This window comes from Schistocerca nitens, chromosome 1 (genome assembly GCF_023898315.1).
Source record: "Schistocerca nitens isolate TAMUIC-IGC-003100 chromosome 1, iqSchNite1.1, whole genome shotgun sequence".
Classification (NCBI taxonomy): domain Eukaryota; kingdom Metazoa; phylum Arthropoda; class Insecta; order Orthoptera; family Acrididae; genus Schistocerca; species Schistocerca nitens.
Window position 1 is genome coordinate 715,962,685 of NC_064614.1, and position 19,594 is coordinate 715,982,278.

The window sequence follows — 19,594 nt, forward strand, 5'->3', positions numbered from 1 at the left end:
TGGCGTTCTTTGGGCCTAACACTGATACTTCTGTGTCTTCTAAAGCTGTCGTTATCTGGACTGGATGAAGAATCATCTAACCTGACATATTACTTCTACACAGCTGTCGACGCAAAGACGTTTGAACTTCTATACATTTGTGTCATAGGAAAAAAAAAAAAGGTTGACACAACATGAAATTGCTGGCTGGAGTGGCCAAGCGGTTCTAGGCGCTTCAGTCTGGAAACGCGCTGCTGCTACGGTCGCAGGTTCGAATCCGGCCTCGGGCATGGTTGTGTGTGATCTCCTTAGGTTAGTTAGGTTTGAGTAGTTCTTAGTCTAGGGGACTGATGACCTCAGAAGTGAAGTCCCATAGTGCTCAGAGCCATTTGAACCATTTCTTTTTTTTTTCTTTTTTTTTTGAACGACGTGAAATTCATTTGTAAATCATCCCATACACACAACCCTTGGTAACCAACCGAATCGTCATGACTTACGTATGATACACCTTCCAAGCAACATAAAAAGTTTTATTACTACAAAAGGACAGAGGACAGCTTTTATCACCAAAGCAGTTCTAGAGGCAGCCAAAAAATTTCGATTGGACACATTTATCTTTTGTAAGTTATTTAATAAATAAATATGTCACTCGAGAAATATCAGTATCTTAATCGTTGGATAATATAATACAGTGGTTTCCCTATTTGTAAATAACACGAATAGTGGTAGTCAGATATCATGCAAAAACGTTCAAGTTGTGTCCCCAGTCAGTCAATGAGTGCATGCCTTATTGCTGGAGATGCCCTCCTTGACTCTTTGCTTTCTAGTAAATGATATAGGCTCCCACCCGCCCCGAAGTACATCTAATATGCTTCATGGGACTTTCAATATGCAGATTGGGTAATAACGTCACTGAAGTACTTTGAAAGGTTGCTTGATATTCTACTGATGGTTTGATACAATGAACGCATTTATTCACGTATAACATTATCCCAAAATTTATTCTGAAAAACTAAACGGTTTTTAACTTAATCCTTTCTCCATTTCCTTTTGTTCTTTCTTGAAACTTCGCTAGTGTAGTGACATAGGTGAAAGTTGACAAACTCTTGCAGTTTTTGCTTAATTTCTGCAGAAATGTTTTTGATATAATTCTGAACAAGGGACATATTTAATCTATATGAAACTTCAGTTGATACAGGTGCAATACCTTCACTGATAAGCCTCGACTCCGACGTCTTCAGTATCATTACTAGTTTTAGAGATGAGTACATATTATGCGAAGATATACACAGCTGATATTAAGAACAACTGAAAAGCCAATTTTATTAAAAATTTTATGTGTAGTATCGAATTTATTTCTCAATGTTTTCTGCTCTTAAATTGTTCCCATCTCACGTTATGCAACGTAGTATTTGGACTTCCTTTACTATAATGTACATATTTTGGATTAGCAATAATAGAACCCACGTTTCAGCAGGCACGATATTGAAAGTACCAGTATTACTCACACTCTATACAAACTTTCGTCTTTCAGATGTGGTGAAACACCTATTCTACTTTTGGCAGACATGCATCGGCGTATGGATGGATATAAGTGTAAAAATCTCTTTAATTTCAAGTAATGGAACGATAAAAGTTTTGGATATATTTTTTAATAATATTCTGTAGTTATTCATTGTTCCCAATTGGCATGATGGACCCATTCTACATTTGCTGCGAAAGGTTACATGCTGCCCACACGAGTGCTGCACGAAGCGTTCATAAAAAACAGGTAACAATGTACTGTTTTTACTCCTGGTATTAAATTACAATGATAAAGTGAATATAATGGAATTAAGCAACTGCTGACTGACGAGGGAATGATGGCAAGAGAAAAAATAGATTTTTAAAAATGTGTAAAAGTCTGTTGCATGTTAGGCCTGACAGAATGTCCTAGACGCCATGGACCTTCGTGTCCAGGGCGTCGAGTACTCAGAACTGATGTGGATGCGAAGGAACTGCGGAACCATTCCCAAAGGAAAGAGGCACTACTTCAACAACCAGCCATTGTTTTATGAAAAATAGATACTAATGTGGCAAAGAAAAATAGTCGTTACATTGCTTTTATTCTGGACTGGCGTTCTTAAGGTTACGCCACGTCCGGACTATTGCAGTTATTACTGATTAAAAATCAAACTGATAGGCAGTTTAGTTGTACGACTTTCATTGTCTGTCATGTATTTAACAGGAAATTTTACATTTTGCTGTCAGTGGTCAGTGGTTTGATTCAAAGAAAGAAATGGAATGTGAATAAGCTCCTTTTATTTTCGCTAATTATTTGCCTAAAGCGCACATTTCAGATAGACGTGCGACACTAAAAGGCATAATTACTCCATGAACCTGTCAGTTCAATCACAGAATATCATAATTATACAGCTGCGAGACTCACAGATGTGAAAGTTGTTACTATGTGACACTAGCGCTCCTAGCGGTAAGAAACTAACCCGTAATGCTAATGTTCTGTTTGAATTATTTTTGCACGTAATCAACAATCTGGCATTACATGCTTGCCTTCCAAGTGTTAATATGTTATCACGAGACATGAATGATTGTGGAATAAATGTAAAAATATTCAAATTTGACTGGTTAACTGACAACTACAAATTATTCATGAAGAAATTCTTTTGAATATATGTATAATTGCAACTTACTCGCTGAAAGCAAAGGAATATAAACACATATTTCGTGACTGAGAAGCATCTATTTCTGTTACATCATTATGACAAATGGTTCAATTGGCTCTGAGCACTATGAGACTTCACTTCTGAGGTCATCAGTCCCCTAGAACTTAGAACTACTTAAACCTAACTAACCTAAGCACATCACACACATTCATGCCCGAGGCAGGATTCGAACCTGTGACCATAGCTTCATTATGACAGACACTTCCCTTGACATGTAACAGCTTTGTATGAAGTCTAGTGATTAGCGCAGTCTTACACTTCATTCAACTTTCTAGTCCGTGAATATATTTTATAAATTGTATATAAATTACTTTTGCTTCAAGAACAATTGTGTGGAAGATTCTTGCCGTCTGTGGATAAGAAGTAGCAAGAATTGTGGAACCGGTTTTTTCCGCGTTTTCTTTGCATTTGACGTTTTATTATCACTCATGCGTGGTTTTCCCTACAGCTGGGTTGTTGTGGCTTATTTGATACGCTAAACAATGTAGATACTGCATTCATTCCAAGTTTTCTACTTTCCACATCTACTATTGTAATATAAGAGTAGGGAAAAAAACTTCATGTTGTTGAGTTAATATACAGTCAACTTGAGAAACTTTGTAGCAATTTATCCATTTTTTGGAATTACTGGGCACAAGATATTTACATATCACAACGAACACTGTAACATTTTCGTCTGCATTTATCGAGTGCTTGGAAATGAGAAAATATATGCTAATTATGCCTTTTGGAGTATAATGTCAGTTTTAAAACTGGTACAAAGTTACACTGTCATTCTACTTACCTTAGACCAGTCTTAAAAACATAGTATTTTTCTTGTATGTAATGCTCTGGGTAAGTGTGGACCTTGCCTAAAGGAAATGAAGTGTTACTAAGAAGTAAGAACAAGCAATGTTACTTCAGTATCGCATGTTTAGTTATTGAACTGGCATCCTTCAGTTTAAAACAGTCATCAGAAACTCTTCCTAGCCAAAGTAATTAAAGAACAGTCATAAGCGTATTAGGTTGTAGGAAGGTAGAAAAACATTTAAAATAGTAACTAGAAATCACAGAGGTACCGATAAAACTTACTTTTAGTAAAAAGCAGTGCGAATAGGTGGAGCACCATTCATTTGTGAGTGGTAATAAGTTATCCTGATCGAATGGAAGAGGTCTTTCTTCAAAAGGTCAGTCTTCTGCTGCTTATTAGTAACTTTCTCTTCTTAAAAGAAGTGTTACTTCAGAAAATATCCCTAGGTTAGAAGAGAATAAATTGTCCTGTAATATACTGTTCAGAACCTCCCACAGTATTTAGGAAACTAGAGTGTCAAATATTGTGTCAACTTTTAGTAACTTCCGATTTTTATGGCACTAAATATGCTCTCAATTGTAACGATAGTTTATCCGCACTCACTCGATATCGTACTTTGAAGTGTAGCTTTTCGGCCGCTTAGAGCGCTGCTGTTGCTGTGTACAACAAAAATTTGCAGGAGTGTCATTACTATACAGAGTGTATCACAGTTAAGTCTCAGTAAACATAGGGTTGGAAATGCATACTTTTAGAGCTACGAGCAATTTTTCATCTTCGAAACTTTGAAGCAAATCTCTTCTATTGCAAGCTCTTTGCTTCCCATATTTTGGGAAATGGTAATGTGGACCAAAACAAGAAAAAATGCCCAGTAAACATGAGCTTTAAAATGCATACCTTAAGAGCTATGAGCATATGCTCATCTTCGCTACTTGAAAACACATCTCTTCTAATGAACAATTGTTCATAACTTTTAAGGTACGCATTTTGGAGCAAATTTTTACTGGACATTTTTTCTTGGTTTGGTCCATACTACTACTTCCCAGAAATGTGGAAAGTAAAGAGCTTGCAGTAGAGAGATTTGCTTCACAGTATCGACGACGAAAAATTGCTCGTAGCTATTAAGGTATGCATTTTAGATCCTATATTTACCGAGACTTTTACTTTCAACTGTATGCGTTTGCACCATGAATTATGATACATCTAGTATATGTTAGAGAGTGATTCAATTCAGTTGTAATAGCAGTGGAAATTTATTGAGGAATCAGGCCCTGATCTAGAGCGCTAGTTATGATCCGTAAGGAGGTCAAACATCTCGAAGGATTTTTACTTAGAGCCTTTATAACAGTGGTACATCTAAGCCAGATTATTACAAAAGAGACGAACTTGCATATATATTGAACAGGGGCGCTCGGGATTTCAGGTTATCTAATAAACCATTAATTAAAACACTCCTCCTTCAAGAAAGAGAACTTCCACAGCTAACATTGTCATGACAATGCTATTTTATACATGATGTATTTTCTATATTTCATACTCTTACAAATCACAACAAAAAATAAATTGTGCTAACCTATATTTTAAGTGCAAACACAAATAGATTTCCTTGTTTTGCAAGAATTACGTCTGTGCATTCCTGGTAAATTTCCAGATGAAGTAAAACCATCCACGAACTGTTACATCGCTGCCAGCGTTGTTCAACTCATTTTGTGCTATTCAGGCGATACAACATGTTGAATAAGGTATATGCGCCGTTCAGCACCTGTAGACATAATGAACAAAACTGATGTTATTGTGCTTCTTAATACATTCTGTGCTATATACTAACGTATTTCAAATGAGAACGTGATGTTCAATAATAACTGATTTATGCACACGAAAACAAATTACTCGCTGTTGATGAGTGTTGTAATCAATGGACTGGTACCTTTTATTCAGTGTATTTGCTTGTCGGCCAGACGAAATATTAATTTAATCCAGCTTGTTAACAAAAAAATCACAGAATATCCCACATGCAGTGAAAGTGATAGTTGTGTCAAATGGCGATGGACAAAAGACAACCCATTTGTAGGCTAATGACCGAAAGCATTTTTTTATGGTTTAGAAAGCTGGCAAGCTATTGTTAAAAAACACATGATAATCTGATTACATGCTTGAAAAACAGGTAAACAAGATATACAAGAAATTCTTTAACAAAGTTTGGTGCCAGTTTCTTCACAACAAAAGAAAGCAAACATCTCAGTAAACATACTTCCAAAAGTATTTAATTTTGAATTTTTGATTGACTTCTACCTCGAACAATTAGGAAGTAAAACAGAAATAAGGTTTACAGCCACTAACCAAAGCATATTTTGGTAGGTTATCAAAGAAAATCATCGATACAACTGAAAACTCCAATGTAATCATTGTCCCGTTTGAAAATTTGGCAACATTTGAGAAAGATGGAATAGTACATTTTTGCAACCATAAAAACAGAGTAGGCAAACTTTTCTAGCAGTTCAAAATTAATGTGTGGCCTGGAACAGTAAGTGTCCAGTAGTTCGGTACACACTCTCAGTACGTCCTACACGTGCCGTCTAAAAAGGTTCATTCATAACACTACAAACCATTTTTTTCTTAGTAATAAAATCTTTGTTCTAATTATTATTTTCTTAAAATAGGTACAATAATATCAATATCAAATTGACGTAAGTACAAGTATTCTCGAAAAAATCTTTTACCCTACTCTTATCAGATTCGGTTGGACAGTGATACCACTGGTAAAGCAGACACTGTTTGTGGTACCCCGAGAAACAGTTCTTATTATTGCTCCAACACCAATTCAGTGGCTGAAACATTTCGTATGGTGCGAGTGTCTCACTGTGCTACAGAATACACGCCTTTTAGATGATCCCTTGGCATAAATACTGAGTAGTCAGAAACAGTCTGAAGAGCTTGTATGGGCGTTGCCGGGGAGATTGTACTGAGAAATAACTATTAAGGAAAAAATCGATAGTCTGCGCCATTTCTGAGCTATTTTGCATTTAAGGTAGCCAATCAGGTCGTAATGTGCTCGAAAATTCAAGAACTTGCTTGTGCTAAAATGCGATAACGCACAGACATCTGTGGATCCGTGAGTTACCACTTCATTAAATGCTCATTATCAGTCACAATTTGCCACTTTCGGAAGTCATAAATTTCAGTTACGAAACCAAACGAAAAACAGGTTGGGCGACACTGTCTCCGGCAGGGCTCTTGATTTTGTGTACACTACGACCTGACTGGCTAACTCCAGACTTTAAATCGGAAATGGCGCAATGTATCGAATTATTTGTTAACAGTTATATCTCAGTAGATCCCACCCTGCAACAACCTTACAAGACTTTCAGAACATTTCATTTAAATGTTTAGGTGTTAGAACATACAGTTAGTATGGTTAGAATACAGTGATGCTCACACAAACTTTACATTAATAGCTATTCTAAATTCCTTCCAGGTCATTCTACTGTAAGGGTTTAAAAGTATAACAGAACTTGGTAGAGAGGTGGAGCCCAGAGCAGTATCCAGATCAGAGCCACAGAGAGGAAGCACTGATCACTGAACTGTGCGAGCAGCAAAAGCAACTACCCATGCCATCAGACCAGCTTTCAAGTAAGTTTCTACAGGACGACCTACAGACGCTTATGACTGCTTCTGTCATTGCCTGTGTTCCAGAGTGTTGGGCATTACACACCGACACTGCCACTAATGCAAAGTCAGCAGAGAGCGGCAGCTATTATACCTGATAAAGCCAAGCCGTCGTTATTCGGTCAGTTGGACAAGAAACACGGCAGACTCTGTTAGCCGCAGCTTTCGAGTGCCGTTAAGTACAGTCCAGTTGAGGACAAACAACTTGAACGACTAGACATGGGACAGACCGGTAAAATGTAACTGCGGGTCTCGTTGTCGCTATAAACCGGAGGTAATGGATCAGTGTGACTTGAGCAGATGCGCAGAATGCCTCGCGGAAGTATGAGCGAATCGTATCGTCAAATTGGAATTTTGTGGGAAGTACTATGGGACCAAACTGCTGAGCTCATTGGTCCCAAAGCTTACGCACTACTTAATCTAACTTAAACCAAATTATGCTAAGGACAACACACACACCCGTCCCCCAGGGGGACTCGAACCTCCGACGTGGGGAGCCGCTACGGTCGCATGCTCGAATCCTGCTTCAGGCATGGATGTGTTTGATGTCCTTAGGTTAGTTAGGTTTAAGTTGTTTTAAGTTCTAGTGGATTGATGACCTCAGAAGTTAGGTGCCACAGTGCTCAGAGCCATTTTTTGAGAAAATGTGATGCTTCCATCCGGAAAACTGCTGCTCGTGTATGGCGAAGTGCTTCGGCCGTGCAACGACTGTGTGAAGAATGGTTCACGGAAGGCCGCAGAGCACGACGAGATGGGTAGGGTCGCATGACGCAGACCAACCCTCCGAGAAAATCGACAACTCATCCGAATGGCAATGCAGGACAGACCTGCGTCCGCCTAGTCTCTGGCGCAACAGTGGACGAGTGTAGCACATTGTACATTGAGAGAGATGACAGTCTGTTGCCGTTTACTGCGGCAGGGTTTCTTGTGCGTCGTCCACTTCTCTGCCTACCGTTGACGAATATGCAGAATCATGCTAGATGGCAATGATGTGTGGAGCGAGATCACTGGCGACATGAATGGTATCAGATAGTGTTTCCAGACGAATCCAGGTTCTTTTCTTTTTTTCATTCTTGGGGCCTTTGTCCCACGCCATTGCGGGGTCGGCCGTGTTCCTATTGATTTGGCTGTGTGTATTGCAGTTGTGTTTCTGTGTGTGGCGCGTGACCTTGAGTGGAACTTAGCCGCTGAGCGAGGCAGCGAGTGTGCGAGAGAGAGCGCTGTGGAGTGTGTGAGAGAGAGCGCAACACGGGCCCTAGTATTACTAGGCCCGTGTTGCTGGAAAATCAAACTTATCACCGGAAGTGGTTGCGCAATCGGCGCGCTTGGCGCTGCGCGCACGGGTGGGGGGCAGGAAGTACATCCTGTTCTGAGGCAGCTGCAGGCTCATTCGACTCGAGGCAGCCGCACGAAGCACACAGCCATGCCTTACCGTCGCAGAAGATACGTGAGGAGGAGCAGAATGCCAGTGTACAAGACAGTGGATACATTTTCAATTACACCAAATGAGACTGGTCAACAGGAGTTACTACAAGGACCTATTACTTTTGTTGGTTGCAAGATTCAATTTTCTTGTACTACGACAGAAGTAGTTAGTGGCAATGCATGGTTAACAATTGCTGTTTTGAGAGGTACTGAGAAACCTCTTGAAGGATTGGAAGCCTACAATGAGAGAGACATTATTTCTTATCGCACTTTTGCAATTGGAGTTATACCTAACCGTAATTATGGTACATGTGTTGTTACTACAGACAAGCGGCCGGATGCCTTTCCTGCCACCACCCCGAACCCCCCAGGATGGAATTAGTGTACCCCAGCTGTCTGCGTCTAGTGTAAGCCATGGAAGGGTGGGAACTTTTTTTCAAATGTCTGCAATTCGTATAACTGAGGTGGAAGGTGGGGTCCAGCCCGCTATTCACCTAGCGAGATGTGGAAAACCGCCTGAAAACCACATCCAGACTGGCCGGCATACCGGCCCCCAGATCGAAACTGTGCGGCGGATTAACGAGGAGGGCCTACCCGATTCCAAGAAGCAGCGCACTAGCGCTCTCGGCTACCCTGGCGGTTGGACGATTCCGGGCTTCAAAATGATGGTCGCATTTTGGTTCGCCACAGACTGGGGGACGGCGTCACAGTGACTGCATTGGCACAAAACATACAGTGCCACCTCAAGGCCTTGTAGTAGTAGTATGATATTCTGCCTTACGGCAGGTCTTCTCATAGGTTAAGTCTCTTCCACTTTTGTCTGTTCATAGCCAGTCTTTTCATTTCTGAATATTTGGCTCCTCTGATATCGTCCAGCATCTAATATCTTCTTTTTCCTCTTCCCCCATTTCCTTCCATCATTCCTTCTATTCCTTCCTTCAATAAACAGTCCCTCCTCATACAATGTCCAATCCAGTTCCGTTTTCTCTTTCTGATTACTTTCAGCATGTTTCTTTTTTCTTAACACTTCTTCATTCCTTACTCGGTCTTCCCATTTCACTTTTTCTATTCTTCTTCATATCCAAATCTCTAGTGCCTCCAGTCTTCTTTCATCTTCCTTCCTCAATGTTTAGGTCTCCGCACCATATAGTGCAACGCACCAGATGTAACGTTTGGCAAGTATTTTCCTCAGATCTTTGTTTAGTGGTCCAGAAAGTAATTTCCGTTTCCTCTAGAGTCCTTCTTTTGTTATTGCAATTCTTTTCGTAATTTCTGCTGAGCAATACATATAAACCATTATTACACTTCCCAAGTAATTGAAGTTATTCACTTGCTCTATTTCATCTCCCCATATTTTCATACAACATTTTCTTCCATTTCCTCCAATTACCATGCTTTTCGGTTTATTCTTGTTAATCTTGATTCCATATTCTTCTAACTTTGTTTTCAGATCATCTAACATTTGTTCCACCTCTGTTGCACTCTCTTCCATCACAATCATGTCGCTTGCATATCTTATACACTCCTCTCTCCGACCCCCTACACAAAGGAGACGTTCTTTCATCAAACCTTTCACTAGTAATTTTCTCTAGATATATATTTAACAGTGTTGGTGATAAACAACAACCTTGTCTTACACCTCTTCCCAGTTCAATTTCTTCACTCATCACACCTCCTATTCTTACTCTTGCTCTCTGGTTCAAGTATAAATTTCTAATTAGCTGTCTATCCCTCCAGTCAGCTCCATGTTTCCTTAGGATTTCCATCAGTTTGTCCAGCCTTATAGTATGGGGTGCTCTTTGATACAACCAAACATCACAATTTGTGCGTGTCCAGGGCACTGTGATCAGTATGACGTTCGTGAATGACAGCCTGCGACCCACAGTCACACCCGTTCTGCACACCATTCCAGACGCAATTTTTCAGCAAGACGATGTACGACCACTTGTTGCTGCACGAACACGTGCCTCATAGTGTCACAGAATGTCAGCATTTTGTCCTGAGCCGCCATATCACCAGTCTTATCGCCAATCGAAAACTTGTGGGATATGGTGAAACGACAGGTGCAGCGCAGTCACACAGTGCCAATCACAACAGTATAACTTTGAAACCAGGTGAATGCAACATAGTGGCTGTACTATAGGACACCGTTGGCGCCTTACACGCGTCGATGCCATCATGCATGGAACAAGTTATCAGGGCCAATGATGGAACCTATGACTATTAGGCAACAGTACACATGCTGACCGAGGTGACTGAATTGTTAACCATTTGTGCAAAACGTACTAATGTACATGTCCTGTGAATATGATCGTTCTATCTCTAGTCGATCAAGGTGTTTTGTGGACCACTTGCCAAAGCTGCGGACGCCAGTTGCTTCTCGGTGCTTCCTAGCCATTGGTTGAGAGCTTGACAGCGGACAACGCCACAATCTGTCGCAATGGAGAAGACGCATCGCAGCAACGACCAGTGCTTGGCCGCCACTTTCGACTCAACGTGGTGTGCCGATGACACTGCCGGCCGGAGTGGCTGAGCGGTTCTAGGCGCTACAGTCTGGAACCGCGTGACCGCTGCGGTCGCAGGTTCGAATCCTGCCTCGGGCATGGATGTGTGTGATGTCCTTAGGTTAGTTAGGTATAAGTAGTTCTAAGTTCTAGGGGACTGATGACCTCAGAAGTTAAGTCCCATAGTGCTCAGAGCCATTTGAACCACTTTTTTGCCGATGACACTGTAAGATGGCAAGAACTATGCCCCTTACATGAAGTCATTAAAGATCACCTAACTCACATTGAGCGAACAGTAGGGCTGAACAAAATAACTGGCAAGGCACAATGCATCTTGTAGAGGGTATAGTATGGACATAGTGGAATAATTAATGTCAGGTGATGGTTTTAAAGTAATTCACACGACATGAAAACTTTGTGGAAATGAGTCGATTTACTGGACGCTAGTTTACCCCAAGGAAGTATTTAGAATTGAACGTGGCCTGATGGGGAATGGCGAAGGGAAGCGACAATAGGCAGCTTAGGGCGGCTCAAGCTCTGAGAAAGCGGTAACGGGGCACGGCCTCCAGCCGCCTTAAGATGAGTGACAGCATGGGTGATTGACCCTGACGCCATACTGATGTACTGGGAAACAGACGGAGAACTTTACGCCTGTTGATAAACGTCCGTCATCCTGTTTTCTGTGAAACATGCGAGAAAGCCGCGCAAAGCTACGATGGAGCGGTCAACAAAGGTCAAAATATACGTGTTCATGACTAGAGCAACTTCACGGTGAATTCACGGTCCGCAGAGCCTGTAGTAAATCAGGTGAAGAGCGTCAGCATGAAATACGCCGGCCTCCGATGGGAACGTAGGACCAAGGAATTGGAAGTACTCTCCTGGGAGTCAGAATTCCAGAAAACTTGGTGTCTGTGCAGACGCTAACCTTGATGGGTGGCCTGGGAGGAGCTATGTAGCAGAAGTTGAGAAGAGGGGAAATTTTGTGGGAATTTGTTCACTTCCCAGAGCAGGCATTGGTCGGTGCTGCGAAGCGACACATAATTAACGCGACTTGTGCTGCAATTGGCGTAAGTGATTTTGCTGGAGGGGAAACTGAGGCAAAGAGCGGACTGTGAGAAGTCTCTGTAGAAATCTTCCGTTCAGAGCTTGCCTAGAGTGCGGACGTGGCGTTCTTTACTCAGCTTACCTGAGAAAGAGTGAGCATCTCTGCAGTTTAGGACTTAGCAAACGGAGCGATTGAGCTTGGAGATAGGAAATTTCGGTTCAGCTATGCACTGAGCAAGATAGCTAGGAGTAAATAGACGAGCGCAGCCTTGCAGCACCACGAGGTCGGTCGACGTCCGCACAATGACACCGCTCCGCCACGCTGAATTCGGTGATATTGCGCCCACTCCGGCCATTGATTAACTTGCTGGATCACGTCGGCAAAGTTTCCACGAGGGTTTCATGGGCCGTGTATTGTAGAATTCTTCTCGCGCTTCGCATTACGCCTGGGTCAGTCGATAGGAATTACTTTTGATTTATCGCGCTTTAATCCACGCAAACGCAATGTATTACCACTGACTGTTAGGAGAGTCATGTAATGTGATGATTGAAAGTCATGAGTTAAAATAAATCTGTGCTAATCGACTGCATCTGTTTTCAATCAAGTAGTTGAAATCCCAAGTCACTTTGTTAATTAATTTTATGTTCAACATTTGCATCTGGTGTTCAATAGCTGAATATAACATCAATGTGCACCCCTTCTTAATTAAAAGGGATCAATTCTGAATCAATTAATGTCAACACTGCCACCGCAGTTCAATCAGGAGTCAGAGAGTCTTATTACTTTCTTTGCGTTATCCGACATTGCGGCAGTTTTGCACTCTCTGTTGATCTATTAGTCAATTACCTGGGGTGAACACACACCAAAACCAGATAAGTGACGGGTGGGGTGTTACAACACCAGTTCAGCACGTCACTTCCCATCAGCACGTGTACCCTGCAGGCTGTGCTGTCTCCATTGCCGCTACAAGTGGGCATAGCACGAGCTGACGCTAAAAGCGTGCCACAGACGAATGCGCTCCTGAATGACTGTCCAAGCTGAATAAATTAACTCCTGTCTGCTAAGCGATATACGAAACCAAAAACGCCCATAGAATACTCGAGCATATCCTGACAAGCAAGAACTGTTTATCTCTCACTCCCGTTTCTCCGCAGCTACTTCGGATGTACTACACTGTTTCTGCGCCGTTTTTCGGCTCTCAACCTACTATCGATAGAAGTCTTCGCTCTATTGTATATTTGCACGCTATAATCTATCTACTAATGCTATGGCTTCGCGTTAGTGCTTGCGGCATTTCCCCTTTGTCCGATTTAAGACCGGTGCCTGCGCAGTGTCGGCTTCAGAGAACGTCCTTCGCTTAGTGGCATTAACCCTAACTAGCCGTAGAACCGCTAGCAACCGTGATTCAAGTGCATCGATGCCGACACAGCAATGTTTTTCTTTGTGTTGTATTTGAAGCCTGCTGTCCTTGCCTGCCTTCTGCCAAATTGAGACACACGCTTCCAACTTTCGGCATTCCGCAGCTGAAGAGACTTGGGTTAGAACATGCTAAGTCTGAAGGTCGAATTACCGGCAGACCGAAGGCAGCAGTGAGTGAAACGCTAGCAGCTACTGTGTACTTCATTCAATGCACCATCAACAAAGAAATGACGGTATTTTAATCTGGTGAGAAACATCTTAAAAGATGAGCCTTTCAGCTCTCCAGCAGAGGGGCGTATGTGTTTCCGTGGATGGTCGTTGCAAGACTGACCTTAACTACCCTACTGGCCATTAAAATTGCTACACCACGAAGATGACGTGCTATAGACGCGCAATTTAACCGACAGGAAGAAGATACTGTGATATGCAAATGATTAGATTTTCAGAGCATTCACACAAGATTGGCGCCGGTGTCGACACCTACAACGAGCTGACATGAGGAAAGTTTCCAACCGATTTCTCATACACAAACAGCAATTGACCAGCGTTGCCTGGTGAAACGTTGTTGTGATGCCTCGTGAAAGGAGGAGAAATGCGTACCATCACGTTTCAGACTTTGATAAAGGTCGGATTGTAGCTTATCGCGATTGCGGTTTATCGTATCGCGACATTGCTGCTCGCGTTGGTCGAGATCCAAAAACTGTTAGCAGAATATGTAATCGGTCGGTTCAGGAGGGTAATACGGAACGCCGTGCTGGATCCCAAAGGCCTCGTATCACAAGCAGTCGAGGTGACAGGCATCTTATACGCATGGCTGTAACGGATCGTGCAGCCACGTCTCGATTCCTGAGTCAACAGATGGGGACGTTTGCAAGACAACAACCATCTGCATGAACAGTCCGACGACGTTTGCAGCAGCATGGACTATCAGGTCGGAGACCATGGCTGCGGTTACTCTTGACGCTACATCACAGACAGGAGCGCCTGCGATGGTCTACTCAACGACGAACCTGGGTGCACGATTGGCGAATCGTCATTTTTTCGGATCTACATCTACATCTACATCTATACTCCGCGAGCCACCTTACGGTGTGTGGCGGAGGGTACTTATTGTACCACTATCTGATCCCCCCTTCCCTGTTCCATTCACGAATTGTGCGTGGGAAGAACGACTGCTTGTAAGTCTCCGTATTTGCTCTAATTTCTCGGATCTTTTCGTTGTGATCATTACGCGAGATATATGTGGGCGGTAGTAATATGTTGCCCATCTCTTCCCGGAATGTGCTCTCTCGTAATTTCGATAATAAACCTCTCCGTATTGCGTAACGCCTTTCTTGAAGTGTCCGCCACTGGAGCTTGTTCAGCATCTCCGTAACGCTCTCGCGCTGACTAAATGTCCCCATGACGAATCGCGCTGCTTTTCGCTGGATCATGTCTATCTCTTCTATTAATCCAACCTGGTAAGGGTCCCATACTGATGAGCAATACTCAAGAATCGGACGAACAAGCGTTTTGTAAGCTACTTCTTTCGTCGATGAGTCACATTTTCTTAGAATTCTTCCTATGAATCTCAACCTGGCGCCTGCTTTTCCCACTATTTGTTTTATGTGATCATTCCACTTCAGATCGCTCCGGATAGTAACTCCTAAGTATTTTACGGTCGTTACCGCTTCCAATGATTTACCACCTATGGCATAATCGTACTGGAATGGATTTCTGCCCCTATGTATGCGCATTATATTACATTTATCTACGTTTAGGGAAAGCTGCCAGCTGTCGCACCATTCATTAATCCTCTGCAGGTCTTCCTGGAGTACGTATGAGTCTTCTGATGTTGCTACTTTCTTGTAGACAACCGTGTCATCTGCAAATAGCCTCACGGAGCTACCGATGTTGTCAACTAAGTCATTTATGTATATTGTAAACAATAAAGGTCCTATCACGCTTCCTTGCGGTACTCCCGAAATTACCTCTACATCTGCAGATTTTGAACCGTTAAGAATGACATGTTGTGTTCTTTCTTCTAGGAAATCCTGAATCCAATCACAAACCTGGTTCGATATTCCGTAAGCTCGTATTTTTTTCACTAAACGTAAGTGCGGAACCGTATCAAATGCCTTCCTGAAGTCCAGGAATACGGCATCAATCTGCTCGCCAGTGTCTACGGCACTGTGAATTTCTTGGACAAATAGGGCGAGCTGAGTTTCACATGATCTCTGTTTGCGGAATCCATGTTGGTTATGATGAAGGAGATTTGTATTATCTAAGAACGTCATAATACGAGAACATAAAACATGTTCCATTATTCTACAACAGATTGACGTAAGCGAAATAGGCCTACAATTATTCGCATCTGATTTATGACCCTTCTTGAAAATGGGAACGATCTGCGCTTTCTTCCAGTCGCTAGGTACTTTACGTTCTTCCAGAGATCTACGATAAATTGCTGATAGAAAGGGGGCAAGTTCTTTAGCATAATCACTGTAGAATCTTACGGGTATCTCGTCTGGTCCGGATGCTTTTCCGCTACTAAGTGATAGCAGTTGTTTTTCAATTCCGATATCGTTTATTTCAATATTTTCCATTTTGGCGTCCGTGCGACGGCTGAAGTCAGGGACCGTGTTACGATTTTCCGCAGTGAAACAGTTTCGGAACACTGAATTCAGTATTTCTGCCTTTCTTCGGTCGTCCTCTGTTTCGGTGCCATCGTGGTCAACGAGTGACTGAATAGGGGATTTAGATCCGCTTACCGATTTTACATATGACCAAAACTTTTTAGGGTTCTTGTTTAGATTGTTTGCCAATGTTTTATGTTCGAATTCGTTGAATGCTTCTCTCATTGCTCTCTTTACGCTCTTTTTCGCTTCGTTCAGCTTTTCCTTATCAGCTATGATTCGACTACTCTTAAACCTATGATGAAGCTTTCTTTGTTTCCGTAGTACCTTTCGTACATGATTGTTATACCACGATGGATCTTTCCCCTCGCTTTGGACCTTAGTCGGTACGAACTTATCTAAGGCGTACTGCACGATGTTTCTGAATTTTTTCCATTTTTGTTCCACATCCTCTTCCTCAGAAATGAACGTTTGATGGTGGTCACTCAGATATTCTGCGATTTGTGCCCTATCACTCTTGTTAAGCAAATATATTTTCCTTTCTTTCTTGGCATTTCTTATTACACTTGTAGTCATTGATGCAACCACTGACTTATGATCACTGATACCCTCTTCTACATTCACGGAGTCGAAAAGTTCCGGTCTATTTGTTGCTATGAGGTCTAAAACGTTAGCTTCACGAGTTGGTTCTCTAACTATCTGCTCGAAGTAATTCTCGGACAAGGCAGTCAGGATAATGTCACAAGAGTCTCTGTCCCTGGCTCCAGTTCTGATTGTGTGACTATCCCATTCTATACCTGGTAGATTGAAGTCTCCCCCTATTACAATAGTATGATCACGAAACTTCTTCACGACGTTCTGCAGGTTCTCTCTGAGGCGCTCAACTACTACGGTTGCTGATGCAGGTGGTCTATAGAAGCATCCGACTATCATATCTGACCCACCTTTGATACTTAACTTAACCCAGATTATTTCACATTCGCATTCGCTAATAACTTCACTGGATATTATTGAATTCTTTACTGCTATAAATACTCCTCCACCATTGGCGTTTATCCTATCCTTGCGGTATATATTCCATTCTGTGTCTAGGATTTCGTTACTGTTCACTTCCGGTTTTAACCAACTTTCCGTTCCTAATACTATATGCGCACTATTTCCTTCAATAAGCGATACTAATTCAGGAACCTTGCCCTGGATACTCCTGCAGTTTACCAATATTACGTTAACTTTTCCTGTTTTTGGTCTCTGAGGACGGACGTTCTTTATCAACGATGATAATGTTCTCTCTGGTAAGCCGTCAGGTATTTTATCGTTTCGCCCAAGGGGGGGTCCCTCTAACCTAAAAAACCCCCGTGTGCACGCCACACGTACTCTGCTACCCTAGTAGCTGCTTCCGGTGTGTAGTGCACGCCTGACCTGTCTAGGGGGGCCCTACAGTTCTCCACCCAATAACGGAGGTCGATGAATTTGCAACCATTATAGTCGCAGAGTCGTCTGAGCCTCTGGTTTAGACCCTCCACACGGCTCCAAACCAGAGGACCGCGATCGACTCTGGGCACTATGCTGCAGATATTAAGCTCAGCTTGCACTCCGCGTGCGATGCTGGTTGTCTTCACCAAATCAGCCAGCCGCCGGAAGGAACCAAGGATGGCCTCAGAACCCAAGCGGCAGGCGTCATTCGTTCCGACATGTGCTACTATCTGCAGCCGGTCACACCCAGTGCGTTCAATAGCTGCCGGAAGGGCCTCCTCCACATTACGGACGAGACCCCCCGGCAAGCACACCGAGTGCACACTGGCATTCTTCCCCGACCTACCCGCTATTTTCCTGAGTGGCTCCATAACCCGCCTAACGTTGGAGCTCCCTATAACTAATAGGCCCGCCCTCTGTGACTGTCGGGACCTTGCCGGAGAATCGGCCACTGGCCCAACAGGCGAGGCATCCTGTGGTGGCTCGGAAACGATGTCATCACCACTAGGAAGCACCCCGTACCTGTTGGAAAGGGGTAAGGCAGCTGCCACGCGGCCAGATCCCACCTTCGCCTTTCGGCCAGGCACGCGCGAGCCCACCACTGTCCGCCATTCACCCTGGAGTGATGGCTGACCGGTAAGATGCTCACTGCCGGAAGACGCATCGACATCAGGGGTTCCATGTGATTCCAAGGCCACCGAAGTAGGCATAGGTCTCACCACAGTTGCCCAAACGCCACTACGAGCCGACGCCTGCGCCTCGAGCTCGATGAGCCTAACAGACAAAGCCTCCACCTGCCTCCGAAGAGTGGCCAATTCTCCTTGCGTCCGCTCACAACAACCACAGTCCCTACACATGACTATGTTTACCCTACTCTATACGGTGACAAATTCCCAAGATAATCTTCTGATGAGCTACTCTGATAATCAAGAAACACTCACTGAAATACGAGACGCGAAAACTACGCTAGGTTTTCCCAGAAAAACTATTTAAAAGCTAAGCGCAGCAAATAAGTACAAAATAAATTTCTCTCCTAACGATCAAGAACTGTTAGTTTCTATGCAGAGCAGATAAACACAGGTTCCGTTTACAGCGTCATGATGGTCGCATCCGTGTTTGGCGACATCGCGGTGAACGCACATTGGAAGCGTGTATTCGTCATCGCCATACTGGCGTATCACCCGACGTGATGGTATGGGGTATAACTGGTTACACATCTCTGTCACCTCTTGTTCGCATTGGCGGCACTTTGAACGGTGGACGTTACATTTCAGATGTGTTACGACCCGTGGCTCTACCCTTCATTCGATCACTGCGACACCCTACATTGCAGCAGGTTAATGAATGACCGCATGTTGCAGGTCCTGTACGGGCCTTTCTGGATACAGAAAATGTTCGACTGGTGCCCTGGCCAACACATTCTCCAGATCTCTCACCAACTGGTCAATGGTAGCCGACCAGCTGGCTCGTCACAATACGCCGTTATTACGGCCAGAGGTGGTTGTTCTGGGTACTGATTTCTCAGGATATATGCACCCAAATTGCGTGAAAATGTAATCACATGTCGGTTCTAGTATAATATATTTGTCCAATGAATAACCGTTATTCTTGGTGTAGCAATTTTAATGGCCAGTAGTGTAAAATTTGCTCTCTCAGTGCCGCCGCAAGGCTATCTAGCTTTGGTTGTACTTTCAATCATAATAGCTATAGCTTCCTAGCTAGATTGTCCAAAAAATTCTGTTAAATTATAACTGGTTTCGCGGGCTTTATCTGTGGATGTTATTATAACCCATGGTTCTGTCATTGGTTACTGCCTTTGGGTTTAAAAAGTGTTTATACAGGGTGGCCATAAACAGTCTGAAAACGTTGTACGGTAATTGCAAGCCAGGTTGTGCTGAGAAATAAATGTTAAGAAAAAAATTCGATACGTTCCGCCGTTTTCGAGTTAATTGAGTATG

At 43.0% G+C, this 19,594-nt stretch overlaps 1 protein-coding gene across 1 annotated transcript in view; it reads right to left on the bottom strand.

Annotated features, from left to right (window-relative positions):
- Window positions 1-5,180: 5,180 nt before the first annotated feature.
- LOC126236869 (uncharacterized) overlaps window positions 5,181-19,594 on the bottom strand; it is a 117,108-nt gene continuing 102,694 nt past the window's right edge. Inside the window, exon 6 of the mRNA XM_049946493.1 lies at window positions 5,181-5,251. Within this exon, the coding sequence (XP_049802450.1) occupies window positions 5,192-5,251 (60 nt within the window). The 3' untranslated portion in view covers window positions 5,181-5,191. The remainder of the gene's footprint in view (window positions 5,252-19,594) is intronic.